Source organism: Cucurbita maxima, unplaced genomic scaffold (genome assembly GCF_002738345.1).
Source record: "Cucurbita maxima cultivar Rimu unplaced genomic scaffold, Cmax_1.0 Cma_Scf00019, whole genome shotgun sequence".
Classification (NCBI taxonomy): Eukaryota; Viridiplantae; Streptophyta; class Magnoliopsida; order Cucurbitales; family Cucurbitaceae; genus Cucurbita; species Cucurbita maxima.
Window position 1 is genome coordinate 1,739,765 of NW_019272035.1, and position 20,552 is coordinate 1,760,316.

The 20,552-nt window shown below is 34.9% G+C and overlaps 5 protein-coding genes and 1 non-coding gene across 10 annotated transcripts; 2 read left to right on the forward strand and 4 right to left on the reverse strand.

Moving 5' to 3' along the window:
* Positions 1-701: 701 nt before the first annotated feature.
* LOC111493543 (serine/threonine-protein phosphatase PP1) lies at positions 702-3,765 on the reverse strand. Its single transcript, XM_023143263.1, has 5 exons — positions 3,638-3,765; positions 2,975-3,246; positions 1,730-2,289; positions 1,184-1,375; positions 702-1,076 (listed from the first exon to the last, which is right to left on the reverse strand). Exons 2-5 carry the CDS (start codon positions 3,159-3,161, stop codon positions 1,053-1,055), a joined length of 963 nt encoding a protein of 320 aa, XP_022999031.1. The 5' UTR covers positions 3,162-3,246; positions 3,638-3,765; the 3' UTR covers positions 702-1,052.
* A 1,287-nt stretch (positions 3,766-5,052) lies between these two features.
* LOC111493541 (ATP-dependent Clp protease proteolytic subunit-related protein 3, chloroplastic-like) lies at positions 5,053-10,262 on the reverse strand. Of its 4 annotated transcripts, none has more exons than XM_023143261.1 (10): positions 9,915-10,262; positions 9,643-9,744; positions 8,843-8,965; positions 7,070-7,129; positions 6,551-6,647; positions 6,380-6,453; positions 6,023-6,076; positions 5,848-5,931; positions 5,618-5,747; positions 5,053-5,287 (listed from the first exon to the last, which is right to left on the reverse strand). In XM_023143261.1, exons 1-9 carry the CDS (start codon positions 10,215-10,217, stop codon positions 5,652-5,654), a joined length of 993 nt encoding a protein of 330 aa, XP_022999029.1. In that variant the 5' UTR covers positions 10,218-10,262; the 3' UTR covers positions 5,053-5,287; positions 5,618-5,651. The 4 variants fall into 4 exon arrangements, with proteins under 4 accessions (XP_022999029.1, XP_022999028.1, XP_022999027.1 ...); XM_023143260.1 differs by having other exon boundaries at positions 5,053-5,294; XM_023143259.1 differs by having other exon boundaries at positions 5,053-5,327.
* Positions 10,263-13,389: 3,127 nt separating this feature from the next.
* On the reverse strand, positions 13,390-14,306 carry LOC111493547 (protein RALF-like 33). Its single transcript, XM_023143268.1, has one exon. The coding sequence runs from the start codon at positions 14,119-14,121 to the stop codon at positions 13,762-13,764; it is 360 nt and encodes a 119-aa protein (XP_022999036.1). The 5' UTR covers positions 14,122-14,306; the 3' UTR covers positions 13,390-13,761.
* Positions 14,307-16,812: 2,506 nt separating this feature from the next.
* TRNAG-CCC lies at positions 16,813-16,883 on the forward strand. Its single transcript has one exon. It is a non-coding gene; the product is annotated as a tRNA-Gly (tRNA).
* Positions 16,884-17,324: 441 nt separating this feature from the next.
* On the forward strand, positions 17,325-18,927 carry LOC111493546 (histone H2A.1-like). Of its 2 annotated transcripts, XR_002720021.1 has the most exons (4): positions 17,325-17,838; positions 17,932-18,170; positions 18,634-18,758; positions 18,837-18,927. XR_002720021.1 is itself a non-coding variant. In XM_023143267.1 (2 exons), the coding sequence occupies exons 1-2, from the start codon at positions 17,647-17,649 to the stop codon at positions 18,163-18,165; spliced, it is 426 nt and encodes a 141-aa protein (XP_022999035.1). In that variant the 5' UTR covers positions 17,325-17,646; the 3' UTR covers positions 18,166-18,424. The 2 variants fall into 2 exon arrangements, 1 of the variants encoding a protein (XP_022999035.1); XM_023143267.1 differs by lacking the exons at positions 18,634-18,758; positions 18,837-18,927 and having other exon boundaries at positions 17,932-18,424.
* A 354-nt stretch (positions 18,928-19,281) lies between these two features.
* LOC111493545 (protein SRC2-like) lies at positions 19,282-20,461 on the reverse strand. Its single transcript, XM_023143265.1, has one exon. It carries the CDS (start codon positions 20,351-20,353, stop codon positions 19,526-19,528), a length of 828 nt encoding a protein of 275 aa, XP_022999033.1. The 5' UTR covers positions 20,354-20,461; the 3' UTR covers positions 19,282-19,525.
* Between the last annotated feature and the right edge of the window lie 91 nt (positions 20,462-20,552).

Here is a 20,552-nt window from a genome sequence, read left to right on the forward strand (position 1 = left end):
ATGTTACTGTGTTTGTTCAACAAACTTTTGTTGTTTTTCCAAAACTATGATAAAGACATTTATAGCAAGTTCCAGATATTCTCCCCGGTCTCCACATTCATAGGATATCTACCATAGCTATATCTAGAGATGTTCATGGAACCATGCGGAGCGGAGCTGCGACGAATGTAGCATATTTCAGGTATCATATTTCAGGTATTCCCTCACACCTCTATATTCGTTGAATGCCCCTTATAACGGATTAGGCTATAGTTAGAGATGTCCACAAGACAAAATGGAGATGAAAAAGGCTAAGAGGAATTTACCATATTCCATATATTTCCTCACGCCTAATATCCTTAAACTTTTTAAAAATTTAAATATACATTTATGATTAATATCACATTTCAAAAATACTTTTCAAAGTTTAAAAAAAAATCTATAAAGTGTCATTAAACAATTTTCATTTATATATTTTTATTTTATTTTTAACTTTTAAAAAAATTGAAAAATATTAATGAAACTTTATTTCGAAATATATTAAAAATTCAAATTTATTTTTGAAACAAAATACTAATGTTTTCGTAAAAAATAAATATATATATATATATATATATATATACATTTTTTTTTTTTTTTGAGATAAAATAGCATTATTATTAATTTAGTCTTATTATATAGCATAAAAATAATTTTATCTTTTTTTAATTCAGAAAATGGAGAGATTTCAACCGGATATTATAACATTAGAAATTCAGTCAATCACTACCATGGAAGAAGCAATCTCTTTCTAAGTCATTTCAGGAGGAACCATTTGCTTTCATCTTTACACACACACACAACTTCTGCACTCCAATTAGTGAAGCCATTGGAGACCATTGAAATCTACCACCTGCACGACTACCGGGACGGGGACATACTCGATGTTTACAGCTTCGATCGACAGACCTCCGACATGGTCATTACAAGCTTGAAAACTAAGAAGTGCAGAACACGAACGACTCCGTCGTCCCCAACACCACTCGAGCTTGATTTTCATCTTCCAAGGATTGACAAGGAACTCCTCCAAGTAATCAAGTTCTTCCAATTTTGGGAGGCTGTTCAACAAAAGATACAGAACTTTCAATACAACAGTCTTAACGATGCTAGACCGAAAATGAATGGAAAATGGCAGATGAAGATGTTCGCTTGTTCGGTATCGTACCTTCTTAAGAATTATTCCCGAACTGCTTCCTTCTGCTCTTTGCTCGGGTTTCAATATTTCAAATGAACAAATTAGAGACTCATCAACGCTCAATAGAGCACCTGCATTGTCGAACTCTCCGCCATAGTTCGGAGCAGAAAATATGGTCACCAACCTTCTTTTGGCAAAGAATTCATAACCATCCTCCACCACCTGTGTAATAAAATGGAAAGAACTCAAAAATCTAAAGAGCAGGGTAAGAACTAAGAAGTACAAAGCGAATCAGAGAGCTGAGATGCTCGAAACCGTAACGATTTCAAAATGAATTACACAAGACAACCGAATAGACTGCTGTATTTGAATCATAGACAACTTCCAGGGCATCCTAGATGTTAAATCACAAAAACGATTTTCGTAACGATGATAACAAAATGAAAGATGGAAATATTTGCAATCTATACTCATGCAACAGTCTCGATGAACTTCAACAAAATGCATACTGTCAACAGCTCGAAACAGAAACAGGTATAAAGAGTTGGTATTAAACTTCAGGGAAGAGCATTTTACCTGATGACCACGACAAATGAGATCGAGGTCATTCTTATCTAAGAATTCAACCACTCGATCTGATCCAAAAGTACAAGAAACGCCTCGATCACTATCTGCCCATCCCTGAATACTAGGATCGGGATCAGACCAAAGCAGATCACAGAGAAGACCATTGTCGGGGATCTCGGTAGGCCTTGGAAGTTGCGTAATCTGATCCAAACTTTTCAAATCTGGAGATAATCCTCCATGCATACAGAGGATCTTACCATCAATAAGTCCAGCCACAGGCAAGCAGTTGAAACAATCGGTAAATATTTTCCAGAGCCGAACGTTAAACCTCCTTTTACATTCATCGTAGAAACCATAGACTCGATTGATCTTTGCATCTTCGTGGTTCCCTCTCAAGAGAAATACTTTATTTGGGTGTCTTATTTTATACGCCAAAAGTAAACATATCGTTTCCAAACTTTGCTTGCCTCGGTCGACATAATCGCCAAGAAAAAGATAATTTGCAGAAGGAGGGTACCCACCATATTCAAATAGTCTAAGAAGATCTTTGTATTGACCATGTATATCACCTGGAAGAAGAACCCAGCAGAGCCCAGAGTTAACAAGAGGCAGCATATGAAATAAGGTTAATTCATAAGAATTGGACGTTGTTTATTTATCGTTTCAAGCTCGTTTCGTAGTTTATACAAGAAAGCTCAAATATCAAACCAAAAGAAGAAAATTGTATCAAAACTCCATCAAAATCATGGCATCATTTCATTCGTGAATTTCTCATCCAAGACTCCATAACCAAAGCTTTTGCAAGCCACACTGAACCATACGTTAACTCTAAGCGCAAACTAAACATAGATCGAGCCTACCGAGTACCAGTTTGTTGATTCTACCAACTCCATAGCCTAAGCATTTGCAAGCCACACTGAACCATATGTTAACTCTAAGCGCAAACCAAACATAGATCGAGCCTACCGAGTACCCGTTTGTCGATTCTACCAACTCCATACACGAAAACCTTTAAAACCCACCAAACTATACACAAACTCTTACAAATCATAGTCTCATAAACCAAATAAAGATCATACAAACTTGAACTACAATTCCACAAACTCAAGCTAATCAAAATTCCAAGCCATACGTTGAAGCAACAATTTGAACTACAATTAACCATAGACTTAGCTAAGATTGTCCAAAGCAGCATTAGAAAGCATTACAATCCACAAATGAAAGGAACAGAAGAAGAGAGAGAATCAAACTTACCACAGATACGAATAGGAGCACTAAGGCGGAGGAGATTTGGTTGAGAGAGGAAAATTTGTCTGGCGTTGACACAGAGATGGCGGATTTCAGCCTCTGAAAGCTGAACCTGTTTGCCGCCTCTACCTTCCAACAGCCTTCTAATTATGTCATCCAAAACCCCCTTTTCCATTCCTTCCATTGTCATCATCCTTCTTCTTCTTCTTCTACTACACAGTTTCCTCCAAGATTCACACCAGAAAGCCCTAGAACTTCCTCTAATGGCTCAACTTAACCTGTTTATAGAAGGAATTTGGCTCTTCAAAAGAGGGAAAATCAATATTGGCTGTTTCAAGTCGAAGGAAGATCAAAAGGGTATCCTCCAAATTGGAGAAAATTAAACACCCAACTCTTCAAAAGAGACGAAAGAATCAAATCAAAGTCGATACAATGAATCCACACAACAAAACAAGAAGAATAAGAACAAGAAGAACAAGAAGAAAAGCCCCCTGGATGGAAAGAGTATCAAAAATAGGTCAACACAAAGCAGCCAAGCAACGATTACACGAATGATTCCGATTCACACGACCTCGGGCACTAGAGAGAGAGATATTTACAGACAAATTTGATAGAATCAAGTTCTGAAGATGGATGGATTTTAGGGATAAGAGTTTCTCCCTATCTTACATCTGTTTTTTCTGGTTGAAATCTTCAAATGATGGCTGACCCGCGCAGGATAGCAAATTGACGAACGCAGCATGATTTGGAATTTGGACATGGAATGTGTTCTGTTCTGAATTGATTTCCATTATTACTACGAATTTCCCCAAGGACTAAATGTTCATAGTTCATACCAATCCGATAAGTCTATAAATTAATAAATATTCTCTTTTAGAAAGATTCAAATTCATGAACAATCTTGACTTAAAAACGAGAATTTGAGAGGAAGATGCTCATAATTTAGCCTCTTCCTCTTTTATGAATATTCCCACAAAAAAAAAAAAAAAAAAATCTCGATCATCGATCATGTATGAAATTTTATGACCCAAACTTGAATGAAAAATTTTATGTGTTAAGAAAAACACCCTCAAGTGGTTTCGTTCACGAACCATTTTCTATAGGGGTAATAATGGCAACTTTTTACGTTTTTCAAACATTCTCCATTCGAACATTCAAAAATGCGTCTTTTTCGTTATTTAACTACGTAATCATCAATGTACGATAAGTAATTTTACTTATAATTTTTTTATAGTCAACTCATATCTTAAGAGATTACGAAGACTTTTATATTTCTTTAATATATAATAAATCAATTTTTATAATTAACGTAATAATTACCAACTTAATTACAGTTCGAGTTAACGATAATAAAAAAACAATTATACGAAAAGTTGTTTTGTTTTGAGATTCTTCTTTCTTTAATCATACTTGAGCACCACTAACTTGAATTAATTAATTAATTAGATTAAAACTCGAAGCAAAGGGATGAAAAACAAGTATTATCTTCATTAAAATGGTGAATGGGATAAAGGAATAAAAATAAATAATAATTATATACCTCAACAAAGAAAATAAATAAAAGTAAAAGTCCTTTTTTTTTTTTTTTTTTTTTTTTGGCAAATTGGNAAAACCGCGTTTTTTGAACAATTCCTTTAATGCAAGCCCAATTAGAAACAACTAACAAATCAATAAATGCCACGTGTGAATTAGCCAATGGCCGACTCTTTTCTATAAATTTCTATTAATTGAATTTTTCTTTTCCTTTAGAAAACTAATATTAAAAGTAAAAAATATTAGCTTTTGAAAAATTATCTATTAAAATTATTAATTCCTAAAATTTTAAAATTTTAAACCGCTTTAACAAGTATTAACTCGATAATTAATGAATATAATTAGCAAAATATGACAAATAAATAACAGAAAAAAAAAGTGAATAAAATAACCTACGTTCAATCTTAATCAATATTAGCAATGGAGAAATGCATTAAAAGATGGCTTGTTGTTGCATCTAAAGAAAAGTTTGATCATATCTTTATCCTTTTTTCTCTTTTTGTATCACTTCGGAAGGAAGTTAAATAGGGATTTTTTAACGCTTTTGAGAAAATGGGGAATTCTAATTTTAACACCTAGAAAATTGTTTAAATACATGTCTCCATAATTTATATATTTGAAATCAATATTGTGCAAGAGACATTGCTTTAGCTAACCTGAATTGAAGGACGATATAAAATCAATCTGTTTCCAGCATCATATTCATAATTAGCGACACATTCATCATAGCTAGAAACTCCAACTTCATTTCAAGGTCACCTTCGATATCGTCACTATCATCAGTATCTCGCCACTATGATCAATATCACTATCATCAATATCGCCACTTGATCAAAAAAAACTTGCAGGAGGCTTCATATTTTACATAATTGGGATGGTATTATTGTTAAAAATTTCAACTGAGCTAAGCAAATATTTCCTCACTTTAACAACTAAATGATATTACGCATCTATGCCAAATTATGATTCTCATTCTACCCCAAATTTCAATTCCAATGAAACCATGCTTCAAAAGGAAAGATTAAATTCTATTGGCTTTAAAACACATCTGCACGTTGAATACTGAAAAAAGAACAAGGCATTTGAGTTTGCAAAAAGGAGAAACAATAGGCTTACTTGCTATGAATGAAGAGTAGATCTGAGAGGGGATTTAGAGTTCATCAACAGCTTTGATGCCAGCTCCTTTGTCCCAATCCTCCGGGGAAGCCACTTCAGCCATAATCTTCTCCTGACCTCGCCAAAGAATCTGGAGACATGTTGCCAACTTAGATTATAATCTACAGGCATAAGCAACGAGGCAAGCGCATCGTGTTACAACCCAAAAAAAGTTCTGTGCGTTAATTTACCTTGTCGATAACTCCAAATTGTTTCGCTTTTATTGCGTCCATGTAGAATGGTCTTTTCATCGCATTAGCTACTGTCTCTAGTGACTGACAATATTAAGATTGTATAAGGAATTAAATGGAATGTCGTGTCTGGAGTTCATAGAAAAGAGTAGAAACAAATGTTGTCTAGGCTTACATTTCCAGTGTGCTTTGCTAGGAGTTCCACTAGTGTGTCCCTGTTTGTTATCACCTGAAAGACGAGATGAAATACACAGCTCAACTTGTATCCTTGTAGGGGGGAAATTCCCTTGAAATTTTATGGGAATAAGATACAAATCTACCAGTTAATTCCAATTCACTCGATATATGACGATGCACAAATCGTCATTGCAAAAAAAAAAAAAAAAAAATTAACTGTGGTTACTTGATTGAGACTTTGAATAGTTCCTTTTTCACTACTTGAATCGAAGTGCTAAGAGCTCCATAAAAAATCAGTGTCATAGAAACTGAGTTCTACTTCAAATAAATTATCAAGCAATAGAAGGATCTTGACCTCTTTTGCGCGAATCAGAATGTCACTAGCAGGCATCAAACCAGATGAAGGGACACGAGGCTGCTGTATCATGGCTGGAATGAATTCGAGGGAAAATTTGATTATTCTATACGAGCAAGCAAGTATAGTTACCAATTCAAAACAGAAATTAACGTGCCAAAAGCATCAAACCTTTGGAATGTGGCATCATAAAACGTCTGCCTTTAGTTCCTGCAGCAAGCAATAGACAAGCTTGACCTATGGCAGCTCCAACAGTCAATGTGTGTATCTGTATGAGATATTTGGTATCATGTTTTACAAATGGAAAGATGATAAAATTTTCACAAAACCAGCAAGAGATTCAAACAACAAAAGCATAATTATTTCCAAGGACACTACCTACATTACAGAAATATTTTCTTTCAATCTTTTTTACAAAATTAAAATTATTAGTCTGGAGCAAAAAAGGTCAATCAGCATGTCATTTCTCAGGCCAGTTGCACCTACAACACTAGAAATTTCAAGTTCCTACCATTTCATGAAAACAATGGACATGACCAGAGAGGCCATACTAGGTGCAGTGATAACTTTACACTAAGATACCAATCAATGAAATTAACCAGTAATTCCAGACTCCACAATGCATCTAGTTGTCATCTTGCCAGCAAAAAAATAGTAGGAATGAACGGAATGGTTCACAAGAAAACACACCTCGTTTTTTAACTGCATCATAGCATCATAGATAGCAAAGCCCTCTGTCTCCATCGCGACCTGAATGCCAAATAATTTAATATGTTGAAAAAAGGATGACAAACAAATAAATGCCATTCCAAACCGAACAAGATATAATGCTTTTCTTTCTTATTATTCGATAAACCTGTAAAGAGCATCATAAATTTATCAAGTGATTGGTTTAAAAGGTGATCTATCATAAGATATTGCAGGGCCTGTTCAGCATAAGATCCATTCTCATTTTTTATGTTTCTGAAAATCAGGGGATACGTAAATACAAGAAAAAGGTTTCTGACAGCCAAAATTTGAAAACCTTTTTGGAGTTAAGTAGAGGGTCATAACACAACCCATTTTTTGAAGGGGAGGTGGGGGGGAGATCATTTTACATGCTTGGGTTTTCCAATTTTAGAATCAATAGAAACCTTAAGTAATTTTTCAGAAAAGAGCATTCCAACATTATTTTACATATCCCAGTCTTGTACAAACACATGCAGCATCATAAAACCCATTTCCACAATCAAATTAATAAGCTAGCTCGTGAAACAGAAAGACTCATCTTCCCTCCATTACCATATTTTGCAATATTCATCTAAACCATCCGTATTTGTACAAACCCACTTTCCTAAATTTAAATAGCGGGCTAGCAAGTGGAAGCCATACCCTCTCTGTTCCATACTCGGATAATGTCATGAAAAATATATATCTTTTCATGAACAGATCGTATAACATTGTGAAAGACTCATCACCTCATGTAACATCATTAGCAGAGCTCGCGAAAGACACAGCTGCATCTCCATGCTATTGTTGATGGAGAGTACTTTGTCAGGAAGAAAAAATTGTTCTACCATTGGTCTACTGAGGTCGATGAACCTTTCTTTTTTTTATTATTACAGTAATTTTTGTGTTAGGTACTAATTGAAGTAAACTACCTGATTCAGGTATTACTGTTCTCGGAATACTAACCCACGCCCAATTACACATATTTAGGATCAAGAAGCTATCCTAAGAATTACAGTTAAACATATTTTTGGAAATGCAAAATCTAGAAACTACAATCACATTTTTTATTGTTTTCATATAAAGATTGAGCCGTCATTGACAAAAAAAAAAAAAAAATGAAAGATTATAAAGGGAATTCAAAAAAACCAGCCCAAAAGGAGCCAAGCTACAAAATATGGCTCCAATCAAGCAAGCAAACTTTTGGCCAAGCTAAAGAAGAGCGCTACAATCTCATTTTGGAGAGAGGAATAATATAAAGTTTAAAAGATTGTTTTTCTTGATTTTGAATGGAGAAGAAAATGAATGCTAATATAGGATGTAGGGATTTGATCGAGAGACTTCCACCTCTCATACTATGTTCAGTTACCACCGAACCCAAAAACTTAAGTTGATAGGGAAGAAAATTTAAGGATGGAATCATATCAAATATTCGTATCTACAGACAATTATTTGGTTATTGGGAAAAAAAAGAATATACTTCTATTGTCAAATCAGAATCAACTAGGACAAAAATAAAGCATCAGATCAAAATCTTCTTTGATGTCAAGGTAATACTTACGGTAAATTTAAACTTAAATAAATACTTTAACAATAAGCATGTGAACACAGACATATGAGTAAGACATAGTCTGAATACAAACCCTGAAATTCCTAACGGCAGGCAGAAGATTTTATAAAGCAAGAAGAAGATATGCATGCTTTTAACAGCTTAATTTGACTCGTTTCATGTAGCTGAATAATTTCAAAGCTTACAGTTTCACCATCATCACGAGTTGTTCCTGAGGAGTTTATATAAATGTATATTGGTTCTTTTGGATCCATCCATTGCAAGTACATCAGTTGGGCAATAACTAGCTCCGTGACAGCTGGAACCAACTGAAAGTAGAAATGATTGAATGAAGAGGGATCAGATACTATGGTATTCTCTACACAAGAAGCTGAAAGCTTCTTTTAAAAGACAGTTAAAAACTGCTCAGAATGTTGACACAATAGTTTCTAAACCATTTAGAATCAATTATGCCTCAGAAAAAAAACCATGTTACACTTATATTGTGAATGGCTATTTCATAGGGGCTTATGCAACTCGAGAGGAAAGAAACGAAAATCATTCTACAGTGTATAGAGCACTTGAAAAAAAAAAATTGCTAAGCTTCAAAATCAGTAGCTGAATGAGGTCATAAAATCTGTTTTAATAGGATCACAATACCGAAGCACCCCAACAGAACTTAATTAACACTTTCAGTTCAATCAACAAGGTTCGTGAAAAAGCTTAACATCACTCATTCCTGAACTACAATTTCCTTCACTCTGTAGGCCTCTAAAGATATACGATATGCAATTATGAGAGCCACCTTTACAGCGTCGATTAGTTAAAACGTTTTAATTTTATACAATTTTAAAGAACATGCTTCATTTTTTTCATTCAATGTAACTACTCGACTATAAGATATTGAAAAAATCGTGGTAAATTCCCCCTTTATATTAGTTGAATAGTTCCTCGAAAAACAAGTTAAATCGTATAGCACAGCAGTAACACCAATTCAATCACTTACAGGCATTCCGATGTAAACAATTCTTCCATGAAGTAACAGAGACGGCAAGTCAGGCGGTGGCCTCCTCGACCTATGCTCGTTGTAGGAAACTGATCTTTCAACCTTATCCAATAAGAAAATCACCAAATTCACAACATTAGCTACCTAACAAAACTTAATTCAAATTACTACAACTTAATTTAAATAAAACTCCGTTTCCAAACAGAAAATCATATAAACACCAGCAAGAACAAAAAACGCATATGAAATTAAGCGAGGGACAGCTTACTTACTTGGGCAGGCGCAGCCATGAGCTGAGGAGAATCAAAAATATCCAAATATGGAAGAGAATCGGAATTTCCAGGGCGACTTAGCAACGTTTCAGGTGAGGTTGAAGCTACTGAAGCGAGCTTCGCAAGAAATGGATCCTTTGGGTTTATCGGAGGTAAAGGGATTTTCGCCTTGCTTGTAGCGCTCATGCTGCAACAAGTACTGAAATTGATCCTTCTAGGGAGACGAGATGAGGAAGATGGAACCGCCATAGCCATGGGTTTCTGCAAGCTAACAGCCATGGGGAGCTTCATCCCGGTGGCCATTTTCTAGGATTTTAGCTTCTTCTCGAGTTTTCAGAGACGTGAAAATTGTAAGGAGTAGAATTCCCCCCCGATTAATAGAGGAGAAATGTCCAAATGGGCCGAATTTGGGGCCGGATAAAATGAGGGAGGCCCAACAATTTCATGGCCCAATTAGTTGTTATATGACAAATAACCTATTTTCACACCTATATTTAATTTTCCATTTTGATTTTTTTTTTCTTTTGTAATATACAATTTTCATTCAAAGATAATTATTTCAAATATTTATGATAAATATTATTTTTAAAAAACATATTGTTTGAATGATGATTTTCAAAACCAATATTTATCATAAATACTAAAATATCTAAGATTTTTCCGTTCTATTGTATTTATCTCGTTAGCTCAAAAATTAACCTAATAAACTTCAATTATTATGTCCGTTTTGCAACCTAACCATCTTAAGATATTACATTATTAACTAAAATGTTAGAGATTCGAATTTTTCTCACGTATTGTTGAACACAAAAAGTACAACATAAATGATCAAAACTACCCTTCAAATAGATATCCTTTGAAATTTCAACAAAAATTGGAACAAAATGGTGTGGTACTGAAATTCAAGTTTTCATTCTAGAAGTCTCAATTTTTGTCCAAAATTCTAAATAATTACGGTTTAAATGAAGAATAGATCATCTACTGATTTACTTGTTTGTTACATGAATCAAGGAGAATCTATGATTTATAGTTTGTTACCAATCTGTAAATACATGAGGTCGTGACCCATATAGGTCATAGTGTCATTCAACCTAACAATTCCAACTCAAAAAGATAATATTGATTGTGAGTTCGGTGAGGTGATGGTTGGAGATGCCACTTTTCAAGAGAAATAATTACTTTTTGGTTATATAACCAAACAATTTTTAGAAACACTCTTAACTATTTGTAAAAATGACCCAATACAAAACCAAAAGGACCTTCGATGCCCTTTGCCATGGACAAGGAAGAGACATAAAACATAGAGAAAAGACAAGTTATGGTTGTTAAAGGAACCACAATGTGCAACAGTTTAAGTCACTGCTAGGGTGTCATGGCCCAACCATTAATTACACGAAGAGGGAAATAGATTCTCCCGTGCAGACGTCGCTCTCTTTGAGCCGTTTGGGTCGTCTACACGGTCTTAGATTCAGTTATTGAGATCGACACCATACAACAATGAACAAATCCCAGCAAATCAAGCTAGATCTATGATCATTCAGATCAAAATCAAAAGACGTCTCTCTTTGAGCCAATTGGATCGTCTACATGGACTCAAATTCAGTTATTGAGATGACATCATACAACAACGATGAACAAATCCCAATAGATCAAGCTAGATCTGTGATCATTCAAATCAAAATCAAAAGAAGTCTACACGGTCTCCGATTCAGTTATTGAGATCGACATCATACAACAACAACGATGAATAAATCCCAGCAGATCAAGCTAGATCTGTGATCATCCAGATCAAAATCAAAAGATTGTACAGCAGATTCAAATCCTACAAGATCTAATGTGAAACTCCTCAAACATCTAACGTTCCAACCAAACAGCTAACTCAACCAGATCTGGAAAGGGCTATAAAGAATTGGGTTTCTTCCTTCCTTCCCTCGTTTACGAGATCGACATAGCCTTATTGAAACATCTATATGAGTTCATATCAGGTCTGAACTGAACTCAAATGACATGGTGGGTAGAGTTTGGTTGGTGAAGTTGGAAATCGCATCTGTCAAATATAGTAAGGATTTTGGGCAACCTATAGAACAGATCTCATTCAAGTAAGGTCATGTGGGGCTTTCCAGATTTGGTTTATCTTTCTCCAAAATGACTCCTAAACAATGGTTTCTTTTAACCGACACTTGGACCATAAAAAATAGATATATGGGAAGAGGCATGTCAAAATCATACCAAACTCAAAATATATATATAATATCCATCCAACATCAACCTTTTTCTCAGCAAGTCACATCAAACGACAAATAAGACATCACAACCACTTCTCAAATTACCTTGTTCAAGAAGCCTAATCATACCCACAATTATTTGGGACTCTCTTTTAACTTAAAAAAAAAATCTCCATCTTTCAAGTTTAAGCCATTCAGACAAACACATCTTTACCATTACTCAAATAGATAGATCGATACATATAATGTCCGATCCACATCATGTATAACTAGACCAATCTCATAACACGACCAGCCAGAGTTAGAAGAGTAGAAGAACATTTAACATCCAGGTAGATAGCCACCACGGCACCACCTAGTTTGAACCCGTAACTAAAAAATATAACCGTCCACCTACTGCTAGCAGATATTGTTCTTTTTGGCTTTTCTCTTTCGAGCTTTCCCTCAATGTTTTTAAAACGGTGTCTTCTAGGAAGAGATTTTCACACCCTTATAAGATTTTTTTCCTTTCGGTCTCTCTCTTAAGGTTTTTAAAACGTGTTTGCTAGGGAGAGATTTTCACACCCTTATAAAGAATGTTTCGTTCTCCTCTCCAACTGAGGTGGGATCTCACAATCCACCCTCTTGGGGGCCAGCGTCCTCGCTAGCACACTGCCCAGGCTCTAATATCATTTGTAACAACCCAAATTCACTGGTAGCAAATATTGTCCTATTTGGCCTTTCCTTTTCGGGCTTCCCCAAGATTTTTAAAAGTGTGTCTGGTAGGGAGATAAGGAGAGATTTTCATACCCTTATCAAGAATGCTTAGTTCCTCTCTCCAACCGACATGGGATCTCACATCTGAGTCACCCTTTTGATCATTAGGCTAATCCATGGAACTTGTTTTACTTAAAGAATACATTAATGTCCTCAGAATCTCACTAAAACTAAGTAGATCACAAAACACACACACACACATATATATATATGCATACGCTAATAAATGTCTGATATTTAGTTGTGTTGTGAACATGATAGCCCATTCAAGAGTACCAAGAATCAAAATGTTGATATGATTCCTCCAGAAAACTCTTCTCTAAATACTTTCCCTAAAGGGTTTAAGATTCTTTACCACAAATAGAGAAAAGAGAAACAGAAAACAAGGTAACGAAAATAAAGGTTCTAGTCACCCTTTCATAACCCAAATGGAAAGAAATGACCTCGTGAAGTTCATCTAAACCCGAAAACAACACCAGAAACTCAATCAATTATACTCAAACAACAATCAATTTATTCTCAATCTGATCTCATGATGGGATCCATAATTCTCCCTAATTCCAACTTATTACAGCCTTTGCAGACTCTCTTTTCCCTTCAATCAAGAAAGGAAAAGAAACAGGGACGAACATCCAAAGCCACTAAAAGACTATCACATTATTGAAAAGAGATATATAATTAATTAACCACAACAATTTTCATCACTTCAACGACAACGACGACACTATATAATCAATCTCCCCTGCTCAATTTGTATAACAATCAAAGCCATCCCAAAGGAAAGAAATAAAAGAGAAAGAAAAAAAGATCAATAAACATTTAAAGGAAGAGTAAAGGTTATTAAACAAAGAGTACAAATAAATTACTCAACTCCTGCACCTCGTAATGGCGCTGCATCCACGGCTATAGGGATTGGCCTGAGCTCCAGGCTGGCAATTGTAGTAGGATGCACCGCGTCTGGAGCAAGGTACCGTGTTCCTCCGCAGAGCGCCGTAGCTGATGTACTGGCTGGTGGCCAAGATACGGCGGCTGATTTCGGAATCAAATTCGAACTCCTCTCCGCCGAAACACTCCGCTATGGAGCCCTTGCAGGTCGCCTGGTTAGGAATCCATGCAACGCTGTGCTGGATCCCGAGGCTTCCGAGGACGGCGGTTGAGGAGAAGCTGAAGACCACGAACACGGTGGCGCAGATCAGAAGGAAGGTCGGAGAATTGAATCCTGCCATTGCCACGCAAGAACGATCTCTCTCTCTCTGCTCTCTGCTCTCTTCTTTCTTCTCCCTTCTCTTAAGAATTGACGGTTTCTTCAGCTCCGGGGGTCGCTCCGGCGATTCGTCGGTGGGTTCTGTTCTGCTTCTTCAACCTACCGGGTTTTTCTTTAGACAGAAAAGCGAGCTGGGAGAAGCTAGTCCAAGACTTATTTAGAACGTGGTCAGAACATATACCCTTCTTTTTCCACCTAATTACGGTTATACCATTCAGAGAGATTCTTTCTGAAAACGTAATGGACAACCACTCCCACTGAGTACCCAATCGTGGAAAAATGAATAAGTTCCGAAAACGCCGGCGTTTCGAGGAAAAAAAAAAATTATTTTTTCTATTTTTCTTTTCATTTTTCTATCATCCTCAAAAAAAATATATATATAATAATAAATAAATAAAATATTGAATTTTATGTTTAATAATCTAATCCAAACCTACTTTAATGGAGAAATATGTTAATTATCGTCTTAAATGTAAATGATTCAATCTTCTATTTTTCGTAATTATTTATCTAAAATAACTATAATTTTTGGTTTGAACTCTTGCAATATCTAAACTTTTTTATAATTAAGTATAGAAATTTGAAGATTAAATTAATAAAAATACCTCTAAATTTTGTATTTTGTTTAAAAAATATTTAATTTTTAATAGTATTTCAAAAATATTTTTAAATTTAAAAAAGTTTCATTAATTTTCTTCTTTTTAAAAAAAATTAAAATATTCTTAAGGCAAACATTATTTACTTTATTAAAAAGAAATATTATTATTGTGGACGAAAAGTGTATACCAACACTTCATAAACGAACTCCAAATTTTTTAATATCTTTTTTTTTTTAAGCATACGAATATTTTTTGAACGTGATACTAACGGCAAAAGTATTTAAAAAAAATTAATCAAAGTGTTTTTAAAAAAATTAAAAAAAAAAAAAAATCAATCCGAGTATTATTAAAAGTCTTAAGATATTGTTTTTGCTTAATTTAGTCATATTTAAATAAAATAAATAAAAATGAGCCACAAAATGGGAAGCGACCCAAGCTCAATTAATGGCAACTTGGCAATCAAAACATTATCTGAGGGCATTTCAGGTATTTCATCTTCTACTGAACACAGCAGTAGTTGACCTGCTGTCTTCCCTCTCTGGTTGGTGAGAAGAAATTTGGATTTTTCTTTTATTTAATAAAAAAAAAAAGTAAATAAACAAATACAACTTATTAATAATTAATTACTTTATTTTAAAAAATATATATTTGTAAAGTCCGTCAAAAAATCTGTTAACGGAAACGCATTTATTCCATGCTTTTTCTTTCCGTTTCCCCTTTTCCACCAATTGCTCCGTTTTCTCCGTTGCCGTCGATTATTCTCGAACATTTTTTAATACCAAAATTTACTTTTTATTATTCTTAATCCTTTTATCATTTTTTCCCTTAATTACTAACCTCCTACCTAATTTTTATTTTAATTTTTTTTCTATTTTTTTTATTATCGAAGTAAGATTAACAAATAGCTATAGCTCACGATCAAAGTATATCACCAATCGTAATGAACATTGGAACATTACTATAAAAAATGGTTCGAAGAATTTTCATCATAGTTCTGTGAACAATCCTCGGCAAATCTTAGTACCATGTCACAATAGAAGGACGGTCTCTGCCTTTTATTCTTTCCAAAAGATAAAAATAAAAATAAAAAATAAAAAAATCCCTATTAATATGAATCTCCTTTTAGATCAAGACAGATCGAATCTATTTATTGTAGTTCTACCTTTCCTTTTGAGATAGAATAAACCCTTAGTTACTTTAAAGAATAAATGTATTATAAATAAACTCAAAAAAAAAATTCAATATATATCTATATATGAAAAAGACAAAAATACCCTTATAGTTTTGCATTGAATTTTCTTTTAAGAAAAATAGGACCAAATAAAAAAAAAATCGAATAATTTATCAATTTAAGCATAGCTCAACGTATAAAAGTTAATGTGATCACGTAAAAATGGAAAAATGGCCTAAATTAATAATAATTTTAATAAATAAATAAATAAAAGGAAGAAAACGAATCATGGGAAGCTTTACTAAGGGAATGCCTTTTGAATTCAAGAGGGCCTTCCAAAGATTTTCCTTAGTTTGAAGGAAATGGAAATGGACAAGCCAAGAATATATTTACCTTTATTTAATGGGGTTAAAGTATAAATATAAATACATATAATATTAATAAAAAGGTCACAATAATTTATTTAAATTACTTCTTTTTTTTTTTTTTTTTTCGTTTAGAGTAATTATACTCTAACTAATAACTCGGGCAGACATGAAAAATAGAATGAAATACAAACGAGACATATCATTCATAAGTTAACGTGCATTAGTGTGTCATAGTAAAAGTCGGATAAAATGACAGGTCGAAATATGATATTGATGGCAAAAAAGAGTATCAGCTAAAAAGTTGAGATAAACCTGATCCACTCCATTAAGACTCAGTTTATTATGGGTGTACATGGGTTATGATCTAAAAAAACTTTAAAGAAATAATTAATTCCATTAAGACTCCATAACAAGATTTGACGGTTTTGAGACCTAAAGACAAAATCAACTTATTATCTAAAAAAACTTTAAAGAAAAATAATTAATTAATTATAAAAAAGACTCTGTCATCAACTGCGCATCTAGTGTAGTGGTATCATAGTACCCTCCCACGGTACTGACCGGGGTTCGATTCCCCGGATGCGCATTTACTTTTTATTTATTGCCAAGAAAACTTTTTTTTTCTCTCTCTTCGTAATGATAATTATTTTAACTTATTGTTGCTATATTATTATTATTATTGTTAGTATTAATTAAATGATGCTTATTAAATTTCCATAATTTTGTAATATTTATTACTTTGAAGCTATAATATGTTTATTTTTTATTTATTTTTTAAATATATTTCGTTTAATGTTTCTCATGTGAAAAAAATATATCCCTTAATAATAACAATTGGGTTTTGCCATTTATTGACTTTTATAGAATTTCAAGATATTATTAATTAGACATTAAATTTGAAAATTTAATGATATTATTATTATTTAAACTGAAAGTATTTAAAATAAGATTAAAAACTTTGAAAATCATAAATTAATATTTGCATTAATCCAGAGAATTTGGCAATCCGGATAAAAAAACAACAAAACCCACGGACTTCCCGATGCCCGGATTGCCAGCATGGCATAAACCTAACCGTCAGATCTCCTTACGCAAAAATGAACAACTGATCTTATCATAAGAGACCTCCAATATGATCCGTCGGATTGAAACACAAGGATTGGTACGTGTAGCATATCCAGCCGTCCGATTATTTTTCGAAAAGAACAACCATCCCGCCATTACAGCCCCTTTATATTCAACCTCCAGTCCTAATTCGCGAACTTAATCGTCGGATAAATATACAGTTCATCTATTAATCGTTGCAATTAATCTTCGAATTCCGGAACTTCGATTCTGAATTTTCAACCATGGAAGGAACCAAAGGTGCCGGTGGAAGAAAAGGTGGTAACAGAAGTAAGATATCGAAGTCGGTGAAGGCCGGACTGCAATTTCCTGTCGCAAGGATCGGTCGGTACCTTAAGAAAGGCCGTTATGCACAGCGCACTGGTTCCGGAGCTCCGATCTACTTGGCTGCTGTCCTCGAATATCTCGCCGCTGAGGTAGTAAAATATATGAGATGAAATTTATCTTCATTCGCATTCCTACAACGTAAACAGTTCTCGATTTTAAAATTTGTGTTGATCGTAATGTAGGTTTTGGAATTGGCTGGGAATGCTGCTCGTGACAACAAGAAGAACAGGATAAACCCTAGGCATGTTCTTCTGGCTGTGAGGAATGATGAGGAGCTTGGAAAATTGCTTCAAGGAGTCACCATTGCCAGTGGTGGTGTTCTTCCAAACATCCATCCAGTTCTCCTTCCCAAGAAGTCATCGTCGAATTCCACTTCTCCTGCAGAAAAGGCTCAGAAATCGCCAAAGAAGACCTAAATTAAGTAAATGTTTCCGTGAATGATTTTTTTCTTTTTGTGTATAAATTTGGTGCTCTCTCCTTGATTCCCTAGTTTCTTAGAAGAACTAGCTGTTTTGATCTCTAGTTTGTCTGATGTACGTATCCATTTCACAATATCTATTGGGAACACAATCGTTTTCAAGTGTTTTGTTCTCGTCATTTTGCTCTGTGAATATCAGTTCTCTTTGTAATGTACATCAAAAGTCAGAATCAAGTTCTCCGTATGTCATTATCATAGATTGCAAGTTCAAAGATTATCATCATAGAGTCCACTCTTCGGTTTACTGACACTAGATTTCATGATGATTTGTAAGAAACTTGTAAGAATTTAACTATTACGAACATGATACTGAATCAAAATTTACAATAAAATAGTTAACTGTTTATCTCCATCAGCTATTTCATTTCACAAAACTGTTAGGCTGATGTGTAGAATGTGGAATCAGGGCTCAATATTGTTCATCTCCTTGTCGGAGTTCTACCGGACGGGCAGGGTGCAGGCACGGGTTTAACAGAGACGTTCGTGAGTTATTCCGAGCAATGAAGACAGCGCCAGATGATTCAGTCTCTGGTAATATTTTATGTTAACCACTATGATCTTCAATCGAAATTCTGATTTTTCTCCTATTGACGAATTTGATTTTTACAGTGATACGTCTCGAGCTCTCACACAACATGCTTTGGCGGATTGCCGCTGTTGGCGCTGCTGGTTCTTTGTTCTTGTATGCCACAATCGGAACAGATGATAGTATGTTCTTGAGCTCTTCGAATGGCTATCAAGAAATTAATGTATGGAAATAGTTTTTGAACTCGAGTTTAGTGTTGTCGCTTCTTTTCTTTTTGAAGTTACACTAAAGCATATGAAAATAAAAGTAGTTTTTCTTTGAGAAAAGCTTAAGGGAAGGAATGTTTTCTTTAGAACATATTCTGTGGAGATCAACATATGATATGACCTAATATTCCAATATTCTACATATCAAATTTTCAAAACCATTCGTGCAACATTTTTCATATCATACACACAGAATCTATGGATCTAAATGTGTTAATGAAGCACAGTTCAGTTGCCATGTTGAAATCCAAAACAAATGAAGTGATGGGAGCAATAGATTATTAAAGATCAGCAAAACAGAAGCTACAATCGATTCAATCTAATGTCAGTGGAAGATTAATTTACAAACATCACAAATCTAAAAGCACATTTACCATATTCTAATGGATAATTCCCAAAACTTATTCAAGTAATCTCTGTAATCTAAAGCTTTAGAAGTTGTATTTACATGACAGAAAAAATGATCAGAAAACGAGGAGAAGAAGATGATGAAGAACGAGATGGCTTTAGAAATCAAAGCCATCACCAAAATCAGCATCATAAGCCATCGAATCACCCACATCTGAGATCATGTCGCCGATTAGCAAACCTCCAAGCAGACCAGCTCCGGCTCCCAAAGCCATACCGCCCATACCACTCCTCTGCGGCCTCTGTGGCTTATACGGCGCATATCCATGCCCCTGCTGCGGCGGAGGGTAACCGCCGTAGCCATATCCAGCCTGTGGAGGCGGTGGATATCCGTATCCTTGCTGCGGAGGCGGATATGCATAAGCGGTTCCCGCAGGAGGCGGATGTGCACCTCCGGCCGCATATCCGGAACTAGATCCAGGATAACCTAGGGGATAAGCTGTAACCGGCTCACTGGACTTCATAATCGGTGGTGGCGGTGGAGGTGCCTGAACCGTGTATTTTTCCCCAAATTTGTACGAAAATTCGACGGTACCTTTTTCCTTTCCGCTCAACGTCCTGACGCTGAAAGTTAGGGTTCTCTCGGATTTTCCTTCATCTCCTTTAGCACTTTCATCGAGCAATCGCTTGATCGGAACAACAACCTTACCGATCTTCCTATCGCCTAAGCTCCGACTGGAAACGAATTTGATCTTAAGATTGAGGCGATTGCTCTGTGCGGCAGCCTCATCGATCGTGAACTTCATCGGATAATTCCAGTAAGGATCTGAGCCACTGTCTTTAGCCACCGGAGTCCTCTGCTTCGACTTCCCGCGGGGATCACCGGAGATCGAAACGACGGCGTATACATCCATCGTGGAGAAGAGATTGACGTTCTTGAGGCCGTAGGCCCTCTTGATGTTGATATCTAAAGTTCTACACTCCATGAACAAAGAATCAGAAGAAGAAAAATTTAATTGGATTCAAAAGGAAAAATGAACAACAAATCTCAAGATTCAGAGAGGCTTTCGAAACTTGCAGATAACTATGAGCGTCGTAAATGAAGGGATCGGTTATATATAATGCGGTAAGGAAATTAAGAAAAAAAATAAAATAAAAGAAGTTTCCAGGGAAGTGGGATTAATT